The 27,562-nt window shown below is 41.0% G+C and overlaps 2 protein-coding genes across 5 annotated transcripts in view; one reads left to right on the top strand and one right to left on the bottom strand.

Moving 5' to 3' along the window:
- Positions 1-27,562, bottom strand: part of USP6NL (USP6 N-terminal like) — a 190,295-nt gene that overhangs the window by 78,186 nt on the left and 84,547 nt on the right. For 3 of the 4 annotated variants that reach the window (XM_051821561.2, XM_070055727.1, XM_051821560.2), the window contains one exon: positions 1,055-1,122. In XM_051821561.2, the coding sequence (XP_051677521.2) occupies positions 1,055-1,122 (68 nt within the window). Of the gene's footprint in view, positions 1-1,054; positions 1,123-8,603; positions 9,056-27,562 lie in introns of those variants that run through there. The other variant, XM_017347673.3, reaches the window with a different exon arrangement.
- LOC138845005 (cytochrome c-like) lies at positions 4,955-5,230 on the top strand. Its single transcript, XM_070055730.1, has one exon. The coding sequence runs from the start codon at positions 4,955-4,957 to the stop codon at positions 5,228-5,230; it is 276 nt and encodes a 91-aa protein (XP_069911831.1).

Raw genomic sequence — 27,562 nt, 5'->3', positions numbered from 1 at the left:
GTACTTTGGTTTTTATATTAGTTAAGCAGTTGAAAGAAATTAATTAGGTTTTTCACAGACCACATTAAAAGCTAATTAGAATAATAGGAAACTCTGGCTGATGTTCTAAACAACCAACTGAAAAACGAACCCTGCGATCACAACAGCTAAGCTGAGTGCCGTCTGTATGTCTCCCTGGAATCAGGGCATGGTCCAGATGGCTTCCTACAATTTCATGCCCCTTTATTCTCACAAATAATAAACATTAACAGATAATATAATTACATGCTAGTGACATTTATAAATCACTGCTACGACTCATTATAGAACTCAGGAGGTAGAAAAATAAAGACATGTAAATCATAAACAATTGTGACTTTTCAGGACATCAAAAGCCAAATTCCATATTAATGTAAGGGTAAAGTGCTAATGAAAATCATTTATACATAATGAAGACAAAATCTAAGATTTATGATAATTTTAGAATAGTACACATAAATTATGAATACAATGGGTATTTAATTCTACAGATTCACTTACTGAAGTGTTTATTCAGTATCTAGTATGAATTAAGAACAGTTCTAATTATTTAGGACGTGAGAGTATATTAAAGAAAGAAATTCCTGCCCTCAGAGAGTTTACATTCTATGAGAGAGAGCAGACAATAAATAAAGAAAAACATATAGAATGTACATAAATGTTATGGTGAAAAATGAAGGCTTGCAGAGTGCCAGGGTGTATACTGGGGGTACTGAACACAGAGGAAAGTCAGAGAAGATTTTACAGGAAGGTAGTCCTCGGATAAAGATGTGAAAAATGTGAGGCGATGAGGCATGAGGACAGCCAGCTTACAAGTGTTCTAGGCAGTGCAAGCCTGGTGTACTGGAGGAACAGTTAAGAGACTAGACTGGATGAATTGGAGGAACAGAGTGAAGGGAATATGAAAATGAAGCTAAATGTTTCTATGAAGTAAACAAATTGTTTCTGTAATTTAAGTTCTCCAAAAAGCAAATCTATTTCTATTTATACGATATTTCTAATAAAACTCGCTCAAAGAGTAAATATGGATACTTACTCTGTCGTATTTAGCAACTATTTCAGCTCGCTCCTGGGCAAGTTTGAGTGCTACATCCTGGTCTGAATCTGTAGAGACATCAAATTTAGAGGAACTGTTATTTGAAGAATCATAAAGTTAATTATGGAACTAAGACAAAATGTATAAAAAGGAAACAGAAAATCAATACTACCTAAAATGACAAGTCAGCAAAATCAACTAGTGAATGAATGGAGTGTCTATAACTAGAACTTTGGAATATCAACATATCAAGAATGTATTAGATATTCAACTCTGGAATATAAATTGACATATTGATATCCAACTTGGGAATATCAACATATCAACATCATCTAAGATATTCAAAAGAAAGCAAATTCATTAATGCAGCATAAACTTAGGGACATGATAAATCTGATAACTCAAGAGTCAAATTTGGATCTAAAACTTCACAGAAAGGGGGACTAAGGTAGAAACTGAAAGCTCTAAGTGTTCAAATGAAACCTACTTAGAAAGGCAATGACAATTCAAACAGGCTTTTAAAAATTAATTTAAGGGTCCAGGGCTGTGGTGTGGTAGGCTAAGCCTCCTCTTGCGGTGCAGGTATCCCATATGGATGCCGGATCATGCCTTGGCTGCTCCTCTTCTGATCCAGCTCCCTGCTAATGCACTTGGGAAAGCAGCAGAAGATGGTCCAAGTGCTTGGGCCCCTGCACCCACATGGGAGACCCAGAACAAGCTACTGGCTCCTGGCTGCAGACTGGTCCAGCTCCAGCGGTTGCGGCCATTTGTTGAGTGAACCAGTGGATGGAAGACCTCTCTCTGTCTCTCCCTTTCTGTGTCTGTAATTCTACCTCTCAAATAAATAAAATAAATCTCAAAGAAAAAAAAAAGTGTGTTGCCACTTCATTTAAAAAAATTAATTTCTCAATGAAATGAACTACCACAGACACAACTGAAGGAGTTACAAAATATATGTCTCAAATAATAAAAAAAAAATTCATGTCTTCCTTTAGCTTTCACTTCTCTTTATCAAATGCCTCAAATATTGTAAGAATCTCCTCACTGATCTATGTGCCTCCAGCTTTACAGCATATACATGTATACATATACTTCTTACTTATCAATACCTAGTTTCTTGGAGCTGGCATTGTGGTGCAGGAGGTTAAGCCGATACCAGAGATGCCAGCATCCCACGCGAGCCCAGTTTCAAATAGTCCTGGCTATTCTACTTCCAATCCAATTCCCTGCTAATGGCCTTGGGCTCCTGCCACCCAGGTGGGAAACCCGGATGGAGTTTCAGGTCCCTGGCTTCAGCCAGGCCCAGCCCCAGCCCCTAACCATTGTGGCCAATTGGGGTGTGAACCACTGAATGGAGGATTTGTCTCTGTCTCTCCTTCCCTGTTTGTGTCTCACTCTGTCATTCAAATAAATAAATTTTAAACACACACACACACAAATCTGACAACAAAAGCTGAGATCACAACATGAAATAAAATGGTTATGATTACATATCCCAAGTATCATAAATAAAATTGTTTTTAAAAAAACCAAAGACAGATCATACAAAAGACATCTTTGATCAAGAAGAAAAAGATGGTATTCCAGCAGAAAACTAGACAAAGGCCCTAAGCAAGAAATTCACAAAAGTTAACAACAGTACCAACAACTACAGGTATAGTTTGTATTCTTACTAAGTACTTGCACATACAAAGATACTGTCAGGCAGCAGAAATTGTGCTCAGCACTTTACCATGCCTTATCATACCTCATCCTTACAACATTCTATGGTGGCTATCATTATAAATCCTACACTAACAATATTGACATTTAGAGATTTTAGGCAACTTGTCCAATGTCACAAATCTAACAAAGGCTAAGCCAGTATTCAAATTCAGACAGTCTTGATCCCAAGGCCTCCAATTTTAACTATTACTCTATAAAAATGATTAGTACAAACACAGAAAAATTTGCAGTTAGAAATGGCAAATGGAACACATACTTTTACATCCATTTCCACTAAAACCCCACTAAACTGACAACATTGGGATTCTAGAAACTCCTTCCCCAAAAGGTCCAGCAAAGGATTCTTGAGGAGAGGTATGGGTGGTTGAAAGGAAGACAGTTGATTAAAGAGAGTCAATTCCCTGAGAGCTGAAGGGATGTGCATGAAAGTGGGTACAGAGCACACAATCAAATCTTCATTCTCCAAAGACAGAGATCAACCGACAAGACCAACACTGAGGAGGCAGGAAGTGGCAACACAGGCATGTTACCCAGCACTATGAGAGGAAACACAAAAGGAGTCAGCCAGGGTTGTGGCTAGGGTTACCCGGATGGAGCCACAAGTAAAGATGGAAGAGTACGGAAGTCAGCTATTTGCAAAACAAGTCTTATATACTACTGAATCTCTTAAGTCAAGTACAGCTCTGATAAAAGGAAAATCTAAATTTAAAAGCCAAAACATGGAAAAACTCAACTTCATTAGCAACGAAAGAAATAACAAGCTTTAAAATATCAGTTTGAACATATTCCAAACCAACCAAAAAATGCACTGAACTTACTCAATGTTGACAACAGTGTGGGGAAGTCTGCAGCTGCTTACTCTCAGGAAAACATATAAATGTATACAATCTTTCTAGAAAGTAACGGGGTAACATGTAACAGAAATCTTAAAAATGGGCATATCACTTATCCATCAATTCCACTTCTAGGGATTTATGTCAATGAGATAATCAAACAAGCACAAAGTTGTATGTAATAGTAAAAATAGCAATACAAGAATTGGTAAATTTTTAAAAATTTACCTAGGGAAATGTTTATATTACTGCTTTTCTCATCTTGACTACAAAAAGTCAATTTGTAACTCTTTAGGGAAAGTGTGAATAACTAATAGAAAAGAGGGGCCAGCATTGTTAAGCCTGCAACGTTGGCATCCCACATTGGCACTGGTTGGAGATCCAGCTGTTCCTCTTCCAATCCAGCTCCCTGCTAATGTGCCTGAGAAAGCAGTGCAGGAGAGGATGGCCCGTGTGTTTGGGCCCCTGCAACCATGTGGGAAACTCAGAAGAAGCTCCATGCTCCTGGCTTTGGCCTGGCCCAGCCCAGGCCATTACAGCTATTTGGGGAGTGAATTAGCAGGCCGAAGATTCTGTCTGTTGCTTTACCTCTCTCTCTTTTGAATAAATAAAAAATAAACCCTTTAAAAAATAGTTCAGTACAATAAAAATACAGACTGATTGCTTAGAGGTTCATAATAATGCAAACAGAAGTCTGAGATTATCAACACAATTATATACATATTCATTATCCTACTTTAGACTTACAAGCCTGTCAATTCCTTTTTCCCCTCTTCTGGTTCTCAGCTCTAAAACATTAAACTCATACTCCTACCAAAGGATAGGGAAAATATATTATTAGACATTTAACTCAAACAAGGGAGTGTGACTACTTATTAAACTACGTTTCTATTATCAGAGAGACTCAACGTGAATTCTTTAGTGATGAGGACAAATGGGTCAGCTGAAGGCTTTCTTGGAATGTATTCTACAACAGTCCTTCATTTTTCATACCAGTTATAGGGGTCTCAACTATATTTCTAACAGAACAATTAATAAACAGGATGGAGTTAGTAATGAAATTGCAAAGTATCCTCCAAAAAACTTCATTGTGACAAAGTTCAAGAAGCAGACCTTTACACATTTTCAGTCTAGAGACTTCCAGAAATGAACTTAACCATTTACCAGAGGTCTTAACTGGAAGCAGGTAAAATTACATACTGACTTTCCAGGAGAAAGATGATGTACTTTAACGTAATCAGAACAGTTGTTCTAAGTCAAAACAAAAGATTCTAGAGAGAGCGGGACATCCAGCTTCCCTGTTGGGGCCGTGAAGCACGAGCAACAAATGAGCGAGTTAAAAATGGGTGATGCTGAGAAAGGCAAGATTTTTGTTCAGAAATGTGCCCAGTGCCACATCTCGGAAAAGGGAGGCAAGCACAAGACTGGACCAAATCTCCACGGTCTGTCTGCACAGAAGACAGGTCAGGCTGTTGGATTCTCCAACAGAGACGCCAACAAGAACAAAGGCAACACCTCGGGGGGGGGGGGGGGGGACACTCTGATGGAGTCTTTGGAAAAGCCCAAGAAATACATCCCTGGAACCAAAATGATCTTTGCTAGCATTAAGACTGAATGAAAGGGCAGACTTGACAGCTTATCTCAAAAAAGCTACTAATGAGTAATAGTTGGCCACTGCCTTATTTATTACAAAACAGGAATGTCCCATGACTTTTTTTATATCTACAACATAATTTAATTCTCATACACCAGAATTCAGACCATGAATGGCTGACAGAATATTTTTGTTCATCAGTCTAAGATTGCCTTGTGTGGTTAAATAAATAGGATTGGGTTTACTGAAATTCTGGTATAATTCCAGTTCAGTAAATGCCCCTACTGTTTTCCCCTTCTAAGGATATGATTGGACTTAATAATGTTCAACTTTTCACAAAAATTGTGAATGCCATCCCAAAACCTTTTGGGAGACTGGATTTATATTTAAATGCTGGGGAGGGGCTGGTGCTGTGGTGCAGTGGGTTAACGCCCTGGCCTGAAGCACCGGCATCCCATATAGGTGCTGGTTCTAGTCCCAGTTGCTCCTCTTCCAGTCCAGCTCTCTGCTGTGGTCTGGGAAGGCAGTGGAGGATGGCCCAAGTGCTTGGGCCCCTGCACCCGCAAGGGAGACCCGGAAGAAGCTCCTGGCTCCTGGCTTCAGATCAGCACAGCTCCGGCAGTTGCGGCCATCTGAGGAGTGAACCATCGGATGGAAGACCTCTCTCTCTCTCTCTCTCTCTCTCTCTCTCTCTCTCTCTGCCTCTCCTCTCTCTGTGTAACTCTGACTCTCAAATAAATAAATAGATCTTTAAAAAAAAAAAAAGCTGGGGAAATTACTTCACTGTCCCAGGACCAAGGAAGACTCACTTGTGTTCTCTACCCACTAAAGGCAAGAGCTGAAGATAGAAATGTCTAATTTGTATTTCTGGTCTTAACTATGTCAATCTAATTAGAATTTCCTGTATCTAAACTGCTGCCTTTTACTTACTGAAAGGCATTTTAGTATGGCTTACATATACCAAATAAAGTTTTTTTTTTTAAAAAAAAGATTTTACTTATTTATTTGAGAGGTATAGTTACAGACAGTGAGAGGGAGAGACAGAGAGAAAGGTCTTCCTTCCACTGGTTCACTCACCAAATGTCCACAACAGCTGGAGCTGCACCAATCTGAAGGCAGGAGCCAGGAGCTTCTTCTGGGTCTTCCACGTGGGTGCAGGGGCCCAAAAATGTGGGCCATTTTGTACTGCTTTCCCAGGCCACAGCAGAGAGCTGAACCAGAAGAGGAGCAACCAGGACTAGAACTGGCACCCATATAGGATGCCAACACTGCAGATAGAGGATTAACCTACTGTGCCACAGCGCCAGCCCCTGTAGATGATCTTTAAGGTCAGGTGCTTTGAAAGTCAGCACGACCAGGTGAAGTAACAAGTTAAACTCCACTTTTGAATTCCTTACTACCTTAGACTAAATTAAAATTCAGGATTGTCTATAAGCAGCTGTTTGAAAACACATAAAACTGAGGAACTACTGTGTATTTGTGTTTAGTAATGGCGCTTTTGCCAACTCATTAGAAGGACCAAGGTAGATGAGATACACCATCAGTACAAAATTTCTAATTATGTGATCACAAGACTTGGAATTAAAAATAAAATTACAGATCATGAAAAAAACAAAACCAAACAAAATTCTAGATCTCTAAATTTCCTTAAAAATTTCTTATCCTTGTATTTCTACATGGGGAGAAATTTCTATAATATTAATGAATGCATTCTAAAAATAAAGTGGAATTTAAGTCCAACTAATTTCATAAAATACAGCTAAATCTGGGACAGGAATTTAACTCTGCAGTTAAGATGCCCACATCCCACTCTGCCTGGGTTTGATTCCTGGCAACACAAACCAACAAATAGGAGAGCAAGTGTGCTCGCCCCCCTCACTTCTCTTTCTGCCTCTCAAAAAGTAATTTTTAAAAACTTAAAAACATGTAGCCAAATATCCTTGAATAGGGGCCGGCATTGTGGCATAGTCAGTAAAGCTGCCGCCTAGGACAGCGGCATTCCACACAGGCACCGGTTTGTGTCCCAGATGCTCCACTTCCAATCCAGATCCCTGTTAATGGTCTGGGAAAAGCAGAAGCGGAAGGATGGCCCAAGTGCTTGGCCCCTGCACCCACATGGGAGACCTGGAAGACCAAACTCCTGGCTCCCAGCTTCAGATTGGCCCAGCTCTGGTCATTGCGGCCATCTGGGGAGTGACCTAGTAGATGGAAGATTTTCTGTCTCTGTCTCTCCCCCTCTTTCTCTAACTCTTTCACGTAAATATCTTTAAAAAAAATTTTTTTTAAAACCTTGAGGAGACTAAACGAAAATGCTAATCTTTCCCAATCCTGAGTTTAAAGACATTATTTAATAAGCCACACTGAAAGGCAATCATCTCCATAGAGTAAGTAGTTATTGTTATGCAAGGTTTGCTATATTTAAATCATGTTTCGTATTACATGGCTTGTAGTTGACAAGATTATTAAGAATTATACTAAAATGCTTCCTTTGGTTCTGACATGATTGTTTATTTAGAAATTCCACCAAAAGAACAGAGTTTACCCCAAAACACTGAACACAAGCGACATAAACAGCTGTCTTGTATCTGTGTGCAAGTGTGCACCAAGTTCCAGGCACCTATTAAACACTGACAGCTATGTTCACTGGTACTTCACAAGTCATTATCAAATAAACATTTAATCAGAGCTTAATCCCATCAATTCATATGATAAATGCATGCCCTCCTTACATGATAAATCTACGATTAATAAGTTTATTTGGGAAAACTTGGTTTGAAATACAGTGCCATTTGTTGCCAAAATACCATGGTAAGTAAAGTATAACTCAATATGGTTGTCATAATAAAGGTAGCTGAAGGAAAAGCTCCCATCATTAAAAATAAAAATGTGGAAAAATATACGTATCAACTTACTTTAAATATCAGCCCGTTTACTTCACCAGGCTTTTAGTTTAAAAAAACAAAATCATCCAAATCAAATTTAATGAATTATGTTTACTGACTTTAGCTCTGCTAGAACACAGTTTCCAAGTGTGAGAGGTAAGCTGCAAGGCAGATGGGAATCCTCAAGTACACACGAAACACTCAACCACACGGGGAAACGGGCACAAATTCATGGAAAGTGACAACTCAGATTTTAACAAGCTTTTTAAAAAGATTTGAAGTGCTCAAAATTCCATCTAAAACCCAAGAACCTTTAAGAATCAAATATCTTACTGAAATAGAATTCTTTAAAATCAAGCATTGTATCTGAGTGTCACTAACAATTCAGATAAAGTTACCAAATTTCAAATTTAATCCAGTAAAACAAAATTAACAGCATACCATTTTTCCTAGTTTGCATTTTGGCAGGTAAGTGTAAAATGTATCAACAATTAAAGATTGGAAAAGTACTTTACCCTTTGTGAGATAATCACTCTGGCCTCGGGAATGAACAGCTTCAGTCCTCATAGAATAATTTAACTATTCCGAGACTTCATTAGTACTTTACAGTTCTGGAGCATACCAAGAGCATCAGGTGCTACCTTACACATTCTGCAACTAATAAGGAAACAAGGAAAAGTGGAAGGCAGTTCTACTTGAAACTTTTGTGAAACAAGCACAGGAAAGAATAAGTTTGAGATACATTCTATCTTTTTCAAAGGGGGAAGAAAGATTTCACTGTAGTTCCACAGACTACAGATATTCAAACAAAGAAGATATTTATTGAGAGTGAAACATGTCTTTCAGGCTAGATCCCAGCTATGAACCACAACAGCCTACACCCCACATTCCATCAATTAACAATCAGGGGTTTTAAACAAGCAGTCTTCCCTTCTGCTTCAAAATTAGCTGCATTCTCAGTCCTTTTACTAAAGCTGTCATGGAGCAACAAAGGAAAATTAAATTGTTAAACATTAAACTAAAGCCACATAAAAATGCTGTTTCCTCAAATATATTTATAACAATGTAATCTGTAATTCTTAAATTTCTTAAATATTTATTCATTAATTTTTTTTATTTATTTGAAAGGAAGAGGGACAAAGCAAAGGGGAAGGGTGGATAGATGGGCAAGGCCAAAGGCAGCAGCCAGGAACTCCATCTGTGTCTCTCACAAGGGTGACAGGGACTCAAGGATTTGAGCCATCAACTGCTACCTCCTGGGGTATCAGAAAGTTGCTGTTTCAGAGAGTAAGCAAATATATGCTAAAGAAGTGGTTTTGAACTTTTTTAAAAAAAGATTTATTTCGTTTGAAAGGTGCAGTGACAGGGAGAAAGAGAGGAAGGAGAAAAGGGGATGGAAGGGGAAGGAGACGAGGATGGGGAGGAGAGATCTTCCATCCACTGGTTCACTTCCCAAATGGCAGCAAAGGCAAGTTTTGGACCTGGAATTCCATCAGGTTCTCCCACATGGGTGCAAGGGCCCAAGACTTGAACCATCCATCTTCTGCTGCTTCCCCAGGCACATTAACAGGTAGCTGGAAGCAGAGCAGTCACGACTTGAATATGTGTTGCCAGTATTTGCGCCACAGTGCCAGCCCCACTTTTGAGCATTTAAAGCTAACACCACATATAACATGAGACAACATGTGTAAATACTACAGGCTGTTACTGTGAAATCTGCCGTTCTTTCTTTCCTTCATTGTTTCTTTCTGTTAAATGGTCACGGGCCTACAATTTGGAAACCTCTACAGAACCAACAGCCCTGCTAAAGGCATGCCTATAAACATTAATTACATAACTGGACAGTAACAAATTTAAGATTGTGCTCAGCTTATGCCAGTTCTAAAAGTTACCCAGGGCAAACAAATCTTTGAAGTTTAGAGGAGAGTAAAATTTCAAGTCATCTTCTGAGAAACAAGAGCCAGACTGGCATCGCACTTACTAGCTAGGAAGATACTAAAGCACTATTTTTGAAGTTCTGGGGAAAAAAACTATTACGAACAGGACATTCTGTATCAAATATGAGGAAAATAAAAACATTTTAGATAGTATAAAGTGCAGTAAGTTGAAAAAAAGACACTTCCCCGCCTCATATACATATATATACACACACACCTATATATATATATATACACACACACACACATATATATAGTATATATATAGTAGCCACAGCCTGATCCTTTGGCACTGTTAAATGTTAGTCCATACGGCAAAAGGATTTGCAGATGTAATTAATTAAGAATCTTGATCTAGACTGTTCTGGATTGCGTGGCTGGACTCAATGTGATCACAGAATCCATGAACGGGAGATGAGAAGGTCAAGAAGGAAGTAGGATGAGTGAAACGGAAAGCAAGAAGTTGCAGTGATTCCAGGAAGGTCGGTCACCAGGCAAGGAAAGGAGGCAGCTTCTAAAATCTAGAAAAGTCAAGGAAACGCATTCTTCCCTGGAGGCTCCAGAAGGAACTAGACATGCTGACATCTTAAACTTAATTACACTGAGTTAAGACTCTGGACCTTGGGCCTGGCGCCATGGTGAGCAGGTTAATCCTCTGCCTGTGGTGCCAGGATCCCATACGGGTGCTGGTTCTAGTCCTGGCTGACCCTCTTCCAATTCAGCTCCCTGCTATGGCCTGGGAAAGCAGAAGATGGCCCCAGTGATTGGGCCCCTGCACCTACATGGGAGACTGGGAAGACGCTCCTGGCTCCTGGCTTCAGATCGGCGCAGCTCTGGCAGTGCGGCCATCTGGGGAGTGAACCAACAGAAGGAAGACCTTTCTATCTCTCCCTCTCACTGTCTGTAACTTTACCTCTCAAATAAATAAATAAAATCTTAAAAAACAAAAAGACTCTGGACCTCCAGATCTTGAAGAAAATAAATTTGTGCTCTTTAAGCCACCACATTTGCGGTACTTTGTTACAATAACATGAATGCATGATTCAAAGTTTACAGTCCATGCAATGTTTCTTTGAAAAAAGAACTTGAGAATACCTATTATAGAAAACAAACCAATAACAAAAGGAACTGGGGAAGACTCCCTCTTTGACCAAACTTCAGTGAGGTTCTTTTGAGCCCTCTTCTTGACAATTCTCCGCCTTGGCCTTGTCCAATCATCATTCTACCCTGGCCAGTTATAGTACAAATTCTGTTCAGTTTGGCAAGAATCCCCCAACCCTTGATACTTGATCATCCTCGACATCTGGTCAGATTCCTCATTCCCCACCCTTGATACCTGATCACCTGCCAGCCTTAAGCAACAATCCTCCTACCCTTGATGTCTCCTCTTAGTAATTTTTCATCCACTGACCTCACACCTGCCTGACTGCTCACTGCTTATGAATTCCCACTTGTCCTTACTGCATTGAGAGTTGAAATCTATCTCTCCTCTATATTTTGACAGTCTTGACACCTATCACAATAGTCCTGAATAAAGTCTGCCTTAATTTTTTAACTGTCAGAATAATTTTATTTAACTGAGTCAAAAAGAGAAGCAAACACAGGATCTATGAAACCACAGGAGACTATATTTACACATTTCCAGATGCCAAATGTGTAACTGCCTAGAAAGTAACCAGTCCACATTAGAAGACACTACAAATGTCTTCAAGAAGAAAGTGAATTCCAAGCCACATACAGATCATGAATATTATTAGCAATATAAGTATATATAAATGTAAGCATATATAAATATTCCAAAAAGAGAATGAGGGGACTACTAGAAATCTCAGGGCAAACAAGAAACAGAGTGATGAAAGTCATAGCCCAAACATGAAGTAAAGTACAAAGGGGTATGGCTGGGATCTGAGGGTACAAACGAAAAGTGCATTTATTTGACCTCAGCATTTTTTAAAGAATTTTTAAAATTAATTTACTTGAAAGAAAGAGTTACAGACAGAAAGAGGAAGAGACAGAGAGAAGGCTCTTCCACCCGCTAGTTCACTCCCCAAATGGCAACAATGGCTGATCAGAAGCCAGGAGCTTCTTCCGGGTCTCTCACTTGAGTGCAGAGGCTCAAGCACTTGGGTCATTTTCTGCTGCTTTCCCAGGCCATTAGCAGACAGCTGGATCAGAAGTGGAGCATCGTGCCGGCGCTGTGGCTCACTACGCTAATCCTCCGCCTTGCGGCACTGGCACACCGGGTTCTAGTCCCGGTCAGGGTGCCGGATTCTGTCCCGGTTGTCCCTCGTCCAGGCCAGCTCTCTGCTGTGGCCAGGGAGTGCAGTGGAGGATGGCCCAAGTGCTTGGGCCCTGCACCCCATGGGAGACCAGGAGAAGTACCTGGCTCCTGCCATCGGATCAGCGCAGTGCAACGGCCGCAGCGCACCAGCCGCAGCTCTGCCTGTCAAAAAAAAAAAAAAAAAAAAAAAAAAAGAAGAAGAAGAAGAAGAAGTGGAGCATCTGGGACACAGCCAGCACCTATATGGGATGCCAGCACTGCAGGCGGATGCTTTAGCCTACTGTGCCACAGTGCCAGCAGAGGTGATGAGCTCTGGTTTTTGGCACCTGCTAATTTCCATGTTGCAAATACTCCCAAGCTTACAATGGGACTGGCTCCAGTACACCAAGGGTTCCACCTCAAGCTCTTTCACAACTGTGAAGTATCCTAAAGTACTAACCTAATTTATTCAACCAATCCTCTCCTGAGAAACAGAGAATCAATCAATTTGCAATGGAAGTTAAAAAATGAAGCATCAGGAGGTAAAGAGCTTAACAGGAAATGCTGACCAAAGTTGAAAAAATAAGGAATCAGAAACTACCAGTAGGGGCCAGCATTGTGGTATAGTGTGTTAAGCAACCATCCACAACAACAGCATCCCATATGAATTCTGGTTCAAGCCCCAGCTACTCTACTTCAGATCCAGCTCCCTACCAATGCTCCTGGGAAAGCAGCAGAAGACAGCCCACACACTTGGGTTCCTACTATTCATGTGGGAGACACAGATGCAGTTCCAGGATCCTAGCTTAGGCCTGGCCCAGACCTGGGCATGGCAGCCATTTGGAGAATGAACCAGTTGGTGGAAGATTGATCTCTCTCTCTCTCTGTCTTTCCCTCTCCCTTTGCAATTCTGCTTTTCAGATAAATAAAATACTACCAGCAAGCCAAGACAAAGTATAGTTGCAGAGAGAAAAACAGTACCTGACACAGACAATCACAGAAGACAGCACTCCAGAGACCTTTAAGGTAAGAAAAATAAATAGCCCACCCCTGAAGCTGCTCCACGCTTCAGTTCTTAATGGCTTTCATTTCCTGTTCAATAGATTCAAACAGAAAATGCTCTTTTATTTTCCTGAAAAAATTCAATTACTTGTTTCTACACCTTGCGTTCCTTAATTCCATCTTACCTTTCAACAAAAACCAAATGTCTCTAAGTAATGGTTGTATTTATTTATGATCACTATGTTACTGCCCCATGGTCTAAGATATTCTAATAATAAAAGTTATTTTAAATGTTAAGATCTTATGGATATCATTGTTAAAAACTTTGGCATTTATTTTGCCATGCTGTGGATCTAAAGAATGCTCAGAGGAAGAATAAGCAGAATTAAGCAGGTCAGCATCAAAGCACAACTAAAAAAGTAAAGAAACAGCAACAAAATATCTGAAATACCACTTAGATTGACTGGTAGTTCTGTGCAAGATGAAGTGAAATATGGAGACCCGAATGCTTTATATACCCATATTTGCCCTCTGCCTGAGACAGTCTGCCTAAAGCAGCATTTTAGATAGTCTGTTATGGCACTGGTCCTATGAGAAAAGCTGGTCCAGTATCTCCTCCTGCCCCTCTACCCTCCTCCAACGGGATGTCATCCATAATCCAATCCCATACTCCCTACACTCCAGCCCGGTCCTCCTCCCATTCATTTTATGTTAAACAAATGTCCTTAAAAAATATACAGCCTCGGGGGCCAGCGCTGTGGAACAGCGGGTTAATGCCCTGCCCTGAAGCACTGGCATCCCATATGGGTGCCCGTTCAAGACATGGCTGCTCCACTTCCAATCCAGCTCTCTGCTATGGCTTGGGAAATCAGTAGAAGATGGCCCAAGTCCCTGCACCCGTGTGGGAGACCCGGAGGAAGCTCCTGGCGCCTGCCTTTGGATCGGCGCAGCTCCTTGCCGTTGTGGCCAATTGGGGAGTGAACCATCAGATGGAAGACCTCTCTCTCTCTCTCTGCCTCTCCTCTCTCTGCATAACTCTAATTTTCAAATAAATAAATAAATCTTTTTAAAAAATATACAGCCTCAAAAATCTATTTGACTCATTCTTTATCCCACTAGCGAAATAATCTTGGAAAAATAATTTGGCTTCCTTCTCTCTTTCTTATGTTCACCTGGGGACAACAAAGGATCCTGACCCTAACTGCAATTACAGAAACAGTATAAATATCATGACAAAGGAGGGGGACAGCCAATGAAAGTGAGATACATGAAAGAGCCAGCGCCATCATATCCAGATATCCTCTTCAAAAGAGCCCCCCAAGTTTTCAGATATATTTTCATATTCCTCTAGTTTAACTTGCATTGTCTGAGGTGAGCATTCGGCCTAGAGGTTAACATGCCAGTGTCACATACTGGAGTGCCTGGGTTTGATACTCAGTTCCAGCTCTGGACTCACGTTTCCAACTAATGCAGACTGTAGCAGTGATGGCTCAAGTAACAGGGTTTGGACCACCCACAGGGAGACTGGACTGAATTCCCAGCTCCCAACTTCAGGCCCAACCTAGCTCTGGCTGTTGCAGGTATGTGGGAAGTGACCTAGTAGATGGAAGCTAGTCTCTCCCTCTCTCTCCATCTCTCTCTGTCTCACTCTCCCCTCCTCCCAAGTCCTAATATATTTTTAAATGCATTGCTTGATAAATAATAAAAGCTTAAATGCTCTTCAATTTTAACTTATATTTTTGTTTTCTAGCATAAATAGATTTATACCTTTCTATTTAAATATTTCTAGTTGGTCACTATCAGCATTATTGGTTCTTCCATTATATCATGTTTTCAATTGATAGTTTTAAATTTTTCATTAAAGTTACAGAATACATCTCTTCAACCAGAGGTCTTCTGACATAGCAGTCCAATTGCCAAGCAAGTAGTATGTGGGGTGCTGGGATGACCTCAAGACCTTGCAACACTGGCAGGTCTGTAAGACAATCAAGTTAACTACATCTGTCAGTGTGTTTGTAATAAATGCTACTGCTCAAATGATTTCCCTTCCAGCTTCCCAGATGCCACCTCAGCCTCCCTTTTATAAAGTACTCATAATCCTCTGTGTCCCATACTTCCTTCTGCAAGCAAAAAGATCAATGATAGATAACTGGTGGTCTGTTTTGTTCGTAAGCATGTTTTTTGTTTGTTTTTTTGTTTTTGTTTTTGTTTTTGTTTTTGACAGGCAGAGTGGACAGTGAGAGAGAGACAGAGAGAAAGGTCTTCCTTTTGCCATTGGTTCACTCTCCAATGGCTGCCGCGGCCAGCACACCGCGCTGATCCGAAGCCAGGAGCCAGGTGCTTCTCCTGGTCTCCCATGCGGGTGCAGGGCCCAAGCACTTGGGCCATCCTCCACTGCACTCCCTGGCCACAGCAGAGAGCTGGCCTGGAAGAGGGGCAACCGGGACAGAATCCGGCGCCCTGACCGGGACTAGAACCCGGTGTGCCAGCGCCGCTAGGCAGAGGATTGGCCTAGTGAGCCGCAGCGCCGGCCCGTAAGCATGTATTTTTAAGATCATTAAGTAGAGGACGCACCACCAATATATATATATATATATATATATATATATTTTTTTTTTTTTTTTAATTTTTGACAGGCAGAGTGGACAGTGAGAGAGAGAGACAGAGAGAAAGGTCTTCCTTTTTGCCGTTGGTTCACCCTCCAATGGCCGCCGCGGCCGGTGCGCTGAGGCTGGCGCATCACGCTGATCCGAAGCCAGGAGCCAGGTGCTTCTCCTGGTCTCCCATGCGGGTGCAGGGCCCAAGCACTTGGGCCATCCTCCACTGTACTCCCGGGCCATAGCAGAGAGCCGGCCTGGAAGAGGGGCAAACGGGATGGAATCCGGCACCACGACCGGGACTAGAACCTGGTGTGCCAGCACCGCAAGGCGGAGGATTAACCTATTGAGCCACAGCGCCGGTCAAGTATCACCAATATCTAACACAGAGATGGGGCGTATGCTATGGTGCAGTAGGTTATTCCTCCACTTGCCTGCAGCACCAGCTTCCCATATGGGCACCGATCCTAGTCCTGGCTGCTCCTCTTCCGACACAGCTCTCTGTTATGGCCTGGGAAAGCAGAAGATGGCCCAAGTGCTTGGGCCCCTGCAACCGTGTGGCAGACCCAGAAGAAGCTCCTAGTTCCTGGCTCCTGATCGGCTCTGGCTGTTGCGGCCATTTGGGGAGTGAACCAATGAATGGAAGATCTCTTTGTCTCTCTCTCACTGTCTGTAACTCTACCTCTCAGATAAATAAATAAAAATATTTTAAAAAATTAAAAACAGAGCACCTATTAGATAGGTATTTAAAATTTCTATGGCTAGGAAAATATTTATAGTTTTAACATAACTCCTGAGCAGTTATTCTATTTTTTTGCTTCCTAGTTTCTAGAAAGATGAGAAAAAAATTTCTTTAAATTCCTAATATCAACTGCCTGCAAAGGCTCATTATAAAATACTATTTTTATAAAAACCTTTCACCTTCATTTTTTTATTTATTTGACAGAGTGAGAGAGAGAGAGAGAGAGAGAAAGAGAGAGATAGAAAGGTCTTCCTTCCGTTGGTTCACTCCCCAAATGGCCACCATGGCCGGAGCTACGCCAATCTGAAGCCAGGAGCCAGGTGCTTCCTCCTGGTCGCCCATGTGGGTGCAGGGGCCCAAGCACTTGGTCCATCCTTACTGCCTTCCCAGGCCACAGCAGAGAGCTGGACTGGAAGAGGAGCAACTGGGACTAGAACTGTTGCCATATGGGATGCCAGTGCTGCAGGTGGAGGATTAACCAAGTGAGCCACGGCGCCGGCCCCATAAAATACAATTTTATAATAAAATATATAATATAATTCTTTCAGACTGGTTATTATACAAGTTTGTTTCTGAAAAAAAAAAATGTAATTGTAGGCTAAGTCTGGCCCCTACCCATTGTCCAATCTGCTCTCTACTCATTGCAGTAAGGGAAAATTGACCATTGTTTCTTTTGACTTATTGTATCTCTTATAGCAACTATAATATTTTATTGGATATATTTATTTTCTTGCTTCTCCTACTAAAGTATAATCATCATGAATACAATGATAGCAACTCATCAATCGCGATACCTCTAGTATCTATCACAGCACTTAGTACATGGTAGCTGCTCACTAAATATTTCTTAGGATCAAAATAATCATCTAAAATATTATTAACATGAATTATTCAACTAGACATTTACTTTATCAATTTATGTTTAAAATTAGACTTAGAAGCTATCTTCACTGTAAAAAGTACACTTCTGCAAAAGATGCTTGGCTTTCTCTATTTATTCAATTTTTAAGTTGTAGTTCAAGGTGGTACTTCAAATTTGATTAGGACTTTAAAATTCAGATCCAAGAATTCACTACCATCTCTACATTAGTACTTCTGACTTTTTACAAGCCCTTCGTTCCTATTTTCGATGGTGTAGAGGGCTCTTGGAAGATGAAGGACACCAGAGACTTGTCTATTATATTTGCATTCCAGCCTACTCTTCCACTTGCTTTCCACCTACTCACAGTCTCACTTGTTCTACTCAAAGCTTCTGTTCACCTGGCTGTGTGTGCTGTCATCACTCCATCTAAGTCCATGTGAAGGGACTTTGGCCACGGCAACTCTCCAGGACTCTCTTCTCTCCTCCTTCCCCCTGTCCAAGGGGGCAGAAGGACTTCTGGGGTCTGAAAGAAGCCCCTGAGAAAGGCAGGTTCAGCTCCTGCTTTGTCTCTCAGTGCCTGTTGCTGTGTGCATGCTCTCCCCCACTGCTCTCCAGGCAGGGATGAATTGGGGGAGGGGTGTCGGCGGGAGGGGTCGGGATGGGGTCTGGGATTGGCCAGCTGTGTTAGTCATGTGGTATGTCCACTCAAGTGGACCAGTCTGATAAGCCCTGGTATCACCCTGCACAGCCCTTCTGATCTCTGCTGGTCCATCGCCTATGTCTTACATCTCAAGGAGAATGAAAAGCATCATGACTGACTCCCCACAACCCCCCAAATCACACTAGTCACTCCTACACCTATGTGTAAGATGATTCACAGAGAGAAAAGATATGGAGTGATGTAACAATATTTAAATATCATTACTACTGATGAGAAACATAATTACTAACTGCTAAATGCTTGTATGTATGTAATTCCCACATTTGGAGGCAGGGTTGAATGACAAAATTGCCAACAACAGATACTTAGAACCATGACCAACATATGAGTCATTTTACCCATTTAAACCCGCCTACAGCTGCTGACAAACCCAAGATTATACCTTAGTTGCTTTTCCAGCACTACAATCGTTTTAGTAGATGACACAGGAGCGGTTTGTAATAAGTTCTTGTTTGTGAACATCTTATAAGCTGTTGAGTTTACTATGTGCCAGACATGGAACTGGGAATTTAACTGTCATGATTTCACTTAACCCTCACAATCAACCATGTCAGCTTTATAGCTATCACCAATTTACTTATGGGGAGACTGAGGCGGGGAGATTTAAGTAACTCAGGTCACATGGGAAGTAAATGGCAGAGCAGGAATTCAAAGCCATATTTCTAAGCACAGGCTCTTTTTTGAAGTATAAGCAGGTCATTCTGTTACATTTCTTCTCACCTCTGCTAGTCTTACATTTCTTTCTTTAGAAACAAATCTTTCTGCGGTTCCTATGAACTCTCAACACCTGTATTTCCTGGATTCCAGTAGTTTTCCATTATCACCATTTGAAATTGCCAATTGTTTGTGCAAAGTGGTGATGAATGGTGTCTGAAGAATTGAAAAACAATGTAAATGAAGCTGTTGGATCAAAAGCAACTGTATCCTTTCTTTATATTTTCAGTTGTGTATTTTAGAATAAAAGGAAATGAATGATCAAGAAACATGCAAAAAAAGTGACACAATAATCACCAAATGGATATTGAGATTAACTGCAGTGAAATTAATTAAAAAGATTATTTATTTATTTATTATTTATTTATTTAAAAAGCAGAGCAACAGAAAGGAAGAGGACTAGAGAGAGTAGGGGAGGCCGGGAGGGAGAACAAGCAAGCATGAGTGTGTAAGCAAGTCCTTCTACCTACTGCTTTATTTTCAAAAATGGGTACAACAGCTGGGTTTGGCTCAGGCCAAAGCCAGGAGCCAGGAACTCCATCGTGGGTCTCCCATATGGGTGGCAGGAGCCCAAGCACTTAGGCCATCCTCCTCTGCCTCCCCCAACACATCAGCAGGGAACTGAATCAGAAGCAGATCAGCTGGGATTGGAACTAGCACCTTAATACGGAATGCTGGCATTGCAAGTAGTGGCATGACCACTGTGCCATCATGTTGGCCCCTGCACTGAAATACTTCACACTTCGAGTTGATAAAAAATGAAGTGCCTTCGTAATTAACTTCAACAACCATAGGGTTCTATGGAATATGCTTCATTTACATAAGCTTCACAACTCTTTCCCCAGCTCATTCAAAACCATAAGCATATGCAGTTATACTCAATATTACAGAAGTTTGTCAACTTTGACTCAATGGGTACTAAGAAGAAATGATGCAATTACAGAAAATTCTAATAGACCAGATATGCAATTTAGTAACACAAAATGGGATATAATAATTCTAAGTGTTCATATCAGGTGGAAACTCTCAGTCAATCATTTTTTAAAGTACCTTAAGCTCCAATCATAGTACTGTGGGGAGCAACTCGGACTAGACTAAGTTACTGGAATTAAGACTTATTCTATGCATCTGCTCTCCCACAATATGGCGCTGAGAAGGGAGTAAACAACTTCTACGCAGCTGCCTCTCGCCAACCTGAGTGATGACCTGCAGGAGCTGATCCTGCTCCTGATTGGAGGAGAGCAGCGTACTCGGCGTGTGGGTAGCAGAGTTGGGATTGGTGGAAGAGGACTATAAAGGAGGAGAGAGACAACATGCACCAGGAACATCTAAGGGGAACATCCGGATAACATCTGAGCAGCCCCCGAGAGAGCCGGCCAGCGGTGTGCCGCTCCCCCGCGGAAGTGGGGAAAGTGGCAGGGGAGCCGCCCTTCCACGGAGGTGGAAGGATTGGCAGCCAACCCGGGAAGGACCAGCAGCAAACCCAGGAAGGGCCGAGCAGACAAAAGAACAGCGCAGGGTCCTGTGTCGTTCCTCCGTGAAGAGGGGGAGCGACATAGTACCATGTAATTCTCACAATATACAACTGGATTCAACACAACTAACAAATCCTAAGTAACATTATGTATAAATATCTCAGTATGTTTACTACGATATGAATTCCTTACATTCTGCCAGTAAACAGGATGTTAGGGTGACTTGTAAGAGTTATTTGATATAATGAACATCAAAAGTGCCACATATATGGAGTCACTCATCAGGAGCTTAGATAAGTAGCAACTAAGAGCCTGGTTCATAAATAATAGCTAGCATTTATTCTATACAATCTATATGATTTATGCATAGTATCTCAGTAAATCTCACACATAAATTTTAAGAAGGTATCACTGCTATGCATTAAACAGATCAAATAACTATTAGGTTAATTAACTTGCAAAGATCACACAGCTTTTTAAGTTCTAGAAGGGACACTCAGAGCAAGGCTGTAAGACTCCAGGCAGCTCATAATGGTTTCACGTGATCTTTGAATAAATAAAATGTCAAGCAAATGAACAAAGGTTTATCAACAGGATCTGTTAATGGGAATTCTCAAAATAGTGTCAAATAAGGGCAAGAGGTGGGAACTGCTCTTAACAGGAAACAAAAAAAGATATTTCTGAATAGAAAAAAGGCGAGAAAAGCTGTAGCAAAACTGAAGATGATGCAGGAAGAAGAATTGCTTTGTCACAGCTTCCATATAATGTGCTTTTACTATCTACCAGGTATTGTGGTAGGTACATATGTTAGCTAGTTTAATATTAAAACAGCTCCATTATCATCTAAATTTTACAGAAATCATCATTTATGCAGTCTGCAAATAAAACAAATGAAACTTGGATGTTAAGCAGTTTGTTCTAAGGCTACATAAGTGTCAGACACTCAGTCCAAAAACACATCTCCTAGGGCTAGCTCCTGCCCATGTATAACCAAAAGTTTAGGAAGAAAAAGAGGAAAGGAAGGGAAGGAGCTAAACAAGAAGGAGGCGGGGAGAGGGCAGGGAGAGAGAGGAGAGGGCGAGGTGGACAATGAGAATGTATTTGTGTGTGTCCAAATTAACACACTGGAAGTTAGCGACAAACTACTTAGTGCGCAGTAACCAGGAAGTGGGTAAGGTGATTTCAGTGTGCCCTGGTTGTGTTATTGCAAACTAGTATCCTATTCCAATAAAAAGAAAAATCTTCCTAGATCTGAAAACAATGACTTTTAATAGTATGTATTTGATATGTTGATATCTAACATTCCAAAGTTTTACTCCACTGATTCTATAAAGCTGCCAGTCTTTTTAAAAGTTACTTTATTAATATAAAGAGAACAGACTTCACGTATTTCACAGATACAGTTTTAAGAACATAATGATACTTCCCTCCCTGCTTCTCTCCCCTCCATCCTCCTTCCTTTTCTTTTACTTTTTGTGATAACATACTTTCAATTTATTTTATAACAAAAGGCCTAATGTCCAACTAAATATAGTGAACAATAAGCAAAAAGTAGAAAGACCACTGTTCCATAGAAATATAGGCTAGGGCTATAAACAATAATCAAATCACAGAATGTCAATTTTACTCTTATACATTCAAGGTATTTTTGGACTCCATATACGAGCTTCCACAAATCAGAGAAAACATGTGATACTTGTCTTCTTGGGTCTGGCTTATTTCACTAAGCTTAATGATCTTCAGATTAATACATTTTGTGGCAAAAGACCATATTTCATTCTTTTCGATGGCTCAGCAGTATCCCATTGTGTATATAAACCACATTTTCTTTATCCAGCCATCAGTTAATGTATATCTGCAACACCGGCATCCCCCATCAGAGGGCCAGCTGGAGTCCTGGTTATTCCGCTTCCTACCCAGCTTCCTACTAAATCACCTAGGAAGGCAGCAGAAGATGACCCAAGTACTTGGGCCCTTGTCACCCACATGGGAGACTCAATCAGAATTCCCAGCTCCTGGCTTTGGCTTGGCCCAGCCCTGGCCACTGCAGCCATTTGGGGAATAAGACAGCAGATGAAAACCCAAGTGATCTCCAAAACACACCCACCCTTTCAAATAAATCAATCTACTGAAAAATAATGTTATCAAAATCTATGTCATCTGAAGTCTAGTTATACCAATAGAAAACAATTTATCATTAGCTTACTATGGAAAGTCAAACAAAAGAAATCCAAAAACTAAAACCAAAACAACCTACAAAGAGAAACACTGGAATCAAATGCACCATTAAGAAATGGATACTTCTGGCCGGCACCGCAGCTCACTAGGCTAATCCTCCACCTGCAGCACCAGCACATGGAGTTCTAGTCCCGGTCGGGTCGCTCCTCTTCCAGTCCAGCTCTCTGCTGTGGCCCGGGAGGGCAGTGGAGGATGGCCCAAGTGCTTGGGCCCTGCACCAGCATGGGAGACCAGGAGAAGCACCTGGCTCCTGGCTTCAGATCAGTGCGGTGCAGCGGCTGCAGCGCACCGCCGCAGCGGCCGTTGGAGGGTGAACCAACAATAAAGGAAGACCTTTCTCTCTCTGTCTCTCTCTCTCTCACTGTCCACTCTGCCTGTCCAAAAAAAAAAAAAAAAAATATATATATATATATACTTCTAAGAGAAGGAAAAAATAATTTTACTTCCTTCTTTATATCTTTGCACTTTCTAAATTATTGTCAGCATTATAAAATATGTTTTAGGGGCAGACACTGTGGCATAGAAGTTTAAATCTCTGCCTGCAGTGCCGGCATCCCATATGGGCACCAGGTCAAGCCCACTTCCAAATCAGCTCCCTGCTAATACACCTGGGAGAGCAGCGGAAAATGGCCTGAGTCCTAGCTCCTGGCTCTTGGCTCCAGCCTGGCCCAGCCCAGCCATTGCAGCTATTTGGAGAGTGAACCAGCAGACTGAAAATATCTCTTTCTCTTTCTCTCTGTATCTCTGCCTTTCAAATAAATAAATCCTTAAATAATAAATATGTTTTAGAGATACAAAAACCAATCACACTGATACCCTAAGTTAGAAATTTATTTTTCCAAAGACATTTTAATCTTTTTAACAAAACACTTTGCTAACTGGGATATAAAACTTGCTCACCAGTTTTCTTAGGAAATTTTAAATGGAAAGGTATAAAATTAATTTTGGAAGAAATCATTCTGCCCTATCTCTATAGAAACCTAAAAAATCCATATATAATACCTGGTAGCCAATCACACAAGTAAATGAAAATCAGATAAAAAAATAGAAAGGCCAGCTCTCCATCAGAAAAACAAAATGGATTAAGCTTACCAATCTTCATGAATAGAGTGGTAATAAATGCTGTTCATAAATTTAATGAATACAAATATGGATAGAACACAGTGCCTCAAAAAGATCAGAGTCTCCCGAGGGAATCAGATACAAAAGGAATCAACTGTAAATAATATAAAAAACACTCATTAATAAGTTCCTTTTTAAAAAAAATGCTACAAGGAGGGGCCAGAGTAGTGGGTTAAAGCCACCGTCTGCAGTGCTGGCATCCTACATGGGCACCAGTTTGAGTCCAGGCTGCTCCACTTCTGATCTCTCTGCTATGGCCTGGGAAAGCAGTAGACAATGGCTTAAGTGCTTGGACCCCTGCACCAGCGTGGGAGACCCAGAAGAAGATCCTGGCTCCTGGCTTTGGATCGGCACAGCTCTGGCTGTTGCAGCTACCTGGGGAGTGAACCAGCGGATAGAAGACCTCTCCATTCTCTTTCTGCCTCTGCTCTCTGTAACTCTGACTTTCAAATAAATAAATAAATAAATAAATAAATAAATAAATCTTTTTTAAAAATGCTATAAGGAAACTGATAGGGAAAAAACATTAGAGAAAAGGTTTGCCTACAAGGGACATTTGATTCAGACCTTCAAGAATGGTAGAAACTCACCCTTAGCACAAGGAGACAAAACCATGGTACCACAATAAAAAGCTAGACTCACAGCAATGAGTACAGCCATTTCATTAGCAGTTATCACAACAGGAACGCTGTGCAGCAAAGACAGGTCTTCAAACTTATTATTTCTTCTTCATTTTCCTTTTGCTCAATATCCCACCCACTACAGCTGGGCAACCCACCCCCAGACCTAAAGCATTTATTGCAATCTCCCCTTATCTGCAGTTCTACTCTGCAGGTTCAGTTACCAGCAGTCAATCACAGTCTGAAAATATTAAATGGAAAATCCCAGAAATAAACAATCTGTAAGTTTTAAATGGCACAGTATTCTCGGCAGCATGATGAAAGCTCATGTCATCCCACTCTGTTCTGCCTGGGACATGAACATGTCCAGCGGATCCACGTTGCGTACAGTTCCCACACGTTAGTCACTTAGCCATGGCGGTTATCAGATCGACTGTCACAAAATGGCAGTGTTTATTATGTTCAAGCGACACACAGTGTACTCTTACTTCACAATGCCTGAGTTCTTCAACTGACTTCTCACCATACGGGTATTGGATCATTTCACATCACCACAAGAAGATGGGTGAGGGCCGGCGCCATGGCTCACTTGGTTAATCCTCCTCCTGCAGCACCGGCATCCCATATGGGCACCAGGTTCTAGTCCCGGTTGCTCCTCTTCCAGTCCAGCTCTCTGCTGTGGCCCGGGAGGGCAGTGGAGGATGGCCCAGGTGCTTGGGCCCCTGCACCCACATGGGAGACCAGGAAGAAGCACCTGGCTCCTGGCTTCAGATCGGCACAGCACTGGCCATGGCGGCTATTTGGGGAGTGAACCAATGGAAGGAAGACCTTTCTCTCTCTCTCTCTCTCTCTCTCTCTCCCTCTCACTGTCTAGCTCTATCTGTCAAATAAATTAAAAAAAAAGAAGAAGAAGAAGAAGAAGATGGGTGAGTACAGTGCAATAAGATATTCTGAGGGGGAAGAGAGGCCAAATTCACATAACTTTTTGTATAATGTTGTTATCCCCTTTTTTATAGCTATTGGTAGTAATCTCTCATCATGCCCAAAATATAAATTAAATTCTATCACAGGCATACATGTACAGGAGAAAACATGGTACTGACAGGGGTCAGTACTACCTGTGATTTCAGGCATACCCACTGGAAGATGAAATGAGCAGATAGGGATTAAGAATCTATGTCTCAGCTTTACTGATTATGAACAGAAAACCACACCCAGAAAAGTATATCTTCAATTGCAACAATAAAAAGGTAAACTTTCTGCTGAGAACTACAAATTTAAAAAAAAAAAAAAAATATTTTATTTATTTATTTGAAAGGCAGAGTTGGGGAGGGCAACACAAGCAGAGGGAGAGAGAAACAGAATTTTCCATCCACTAGTTTACTCCTCAAATTGCTGCAACAGCCAGGGCTGGAGCTCCTTCCAAGTCTCCCACATGGATAGCAGGGGGCCAGGAACTTGGGCCATCTGCTGCTGCTTTCCCAGGTACATTAGAAGGGAGCTGGATGGGAAGCAAAGCAGCCGGGATTCAAACCAGCACCCATATGGGATACTGGTGTCACAAAAGGCAAGTTTACCCACAGGCCACAAAGCTAGTCCCAGGAACTACAAATCCCAAAGGATAATACAAATGCTAAATCCAACACATTTTATGTCAATAAGGGCTGGTTCTAATATTTTAAAAATAAATACAAACCAAGTAAATTCACAGGATAAATCTGTCACAATGGATCACACTAAAACTCTTCTGATCAATCCATCTACCAGAGGAGATTTTTTTCAATGCTAACGAATCTAGGTCATTTTGAAATTTCATTTACTGTCCTATCAAAAACACCTTAAAGCTTTTTAGATATTTTTTTCTTTAACCTTGTATTTCTCATATGACACTGACCTTGCCAACCATAATTTTGCCATCAACAGTCTTTCTCAAAAACATAACCTTCAAGGTTGAGAAGGAATTAATACTCAAGACTTTAATGAACTTGCTGACATATTATATTACTATCATTGTTAATGGTAAATTACTTCAATTGACCATTTTTAATAGAGCTAATCTGATAGGCTCTTTTGCTTCCAATAAAACTATCAATGCTTGACAATTTCACAACTCCCTATGTGCAAAGCTTACAAATAAATACTTAAAAATAAGTACTGAGAAACAGATTATCAAGACAAGATGCTTCTAACCTGGCAAATGAATAAAAGAACTCTTACTATGAAAGATGTATTCACCACAGGACCTTAGCAGCAATGAGAGAAAGGCTAAGGTTCAGCTTCAAAAACTGTGGCAGACTTTGGTAAGCCTCCGCCTGCTGTGCCAGCCTCCCATATGGGCATCAGGCTGTGTCCAGGCTACCCCTTTTCTGATCCAGCTCTCTGCTAATGGCCTGAGAAAGCAGTGGAGGATGGCCCAAGTGCTTGAGCCCCTGCATCCACAAGGGAGACCAGGAGGAAGCTCCTGGCTCCTGGCTTCGGATCCACCCAGCTCTGGCAGCTGTGGCCATTTGGGGAGTGAATCAGTGGATGGAAGACCTTTGTTTCTCTCTTTGTTTCTCTCTCTCTCTCTCTCTCTCTCTAACCAGTAACTCTGCCTCTCAAATAAATAAGTAAATCTTTAAAAAAAAAAAAAGAAAAAGAATACCATACAATCTACAGGGGACAACTATGTTATCATAATACAATGTTGTCTCTAAGATGAACAGAAAACAACACATTGGTTAAAGACTGAATTAGAACAGAAATTCCGTGAAATCATTCAGTTTTACATTAAAAAGAAGAGTCAATTTGGATCTTCCAGGAGATGCCTTCAGTTTGGCTCATGTAATGGTAGAAGTCTAAGCACATCTAGAAACCAAGAGTTCAAATTGGTAATATCAACAGAAACTAAAAATAATTGCCTACTTCCCTTTAATCACTATCAAATAACATAAATCTTTTGAAAAATGTGATTATCTTATAACAAGCTTTAGAAAGGGCTTTCTTACTGAATTATGTCTGGAATATGCGAATATCTGCAAACACATGCAAACTCTGGCTTTCCCAAAACCTACAATCGCTAGTTTCACAACAGTCTGACAACATCAGTCCACATCCCAGTAATTTTATTCAATTTCTTATTCTAGTACTGTCCCAGTCAAAGGAATTCTTAACAACTGCTCTATCACTTAGTGCGTGACAACTC

Source organism: Oryctolagus cuniculus, chromosome 13 (assembly GCF_964237555.1).
Source record: "Oryctolagus cuniculus chromosome 13, mOryCun1.1, whole genome shotgun sequence".
In the NCBI taxonomy this organism is placed as follows: Eukaryota; Metazoa; Chordata; class Mammalia; order Lagomorpha; family Leporidae; genus Oryctolagus; species Oryctolagus cuniculus.
This window is presented reverse-complemented; position numbering and strand designations above follow the sequence as displayed.

Bases quoted from the DNA above. Each gene is read 5' to 3' on its own strand.
- LOC138845005 (XM_070055730.1), top strand. From the start codon at position 4,955: ATGGGTGATGCTGAGAAAGGCAAGATTTTTGTTCAGAAATGTGCCCAG.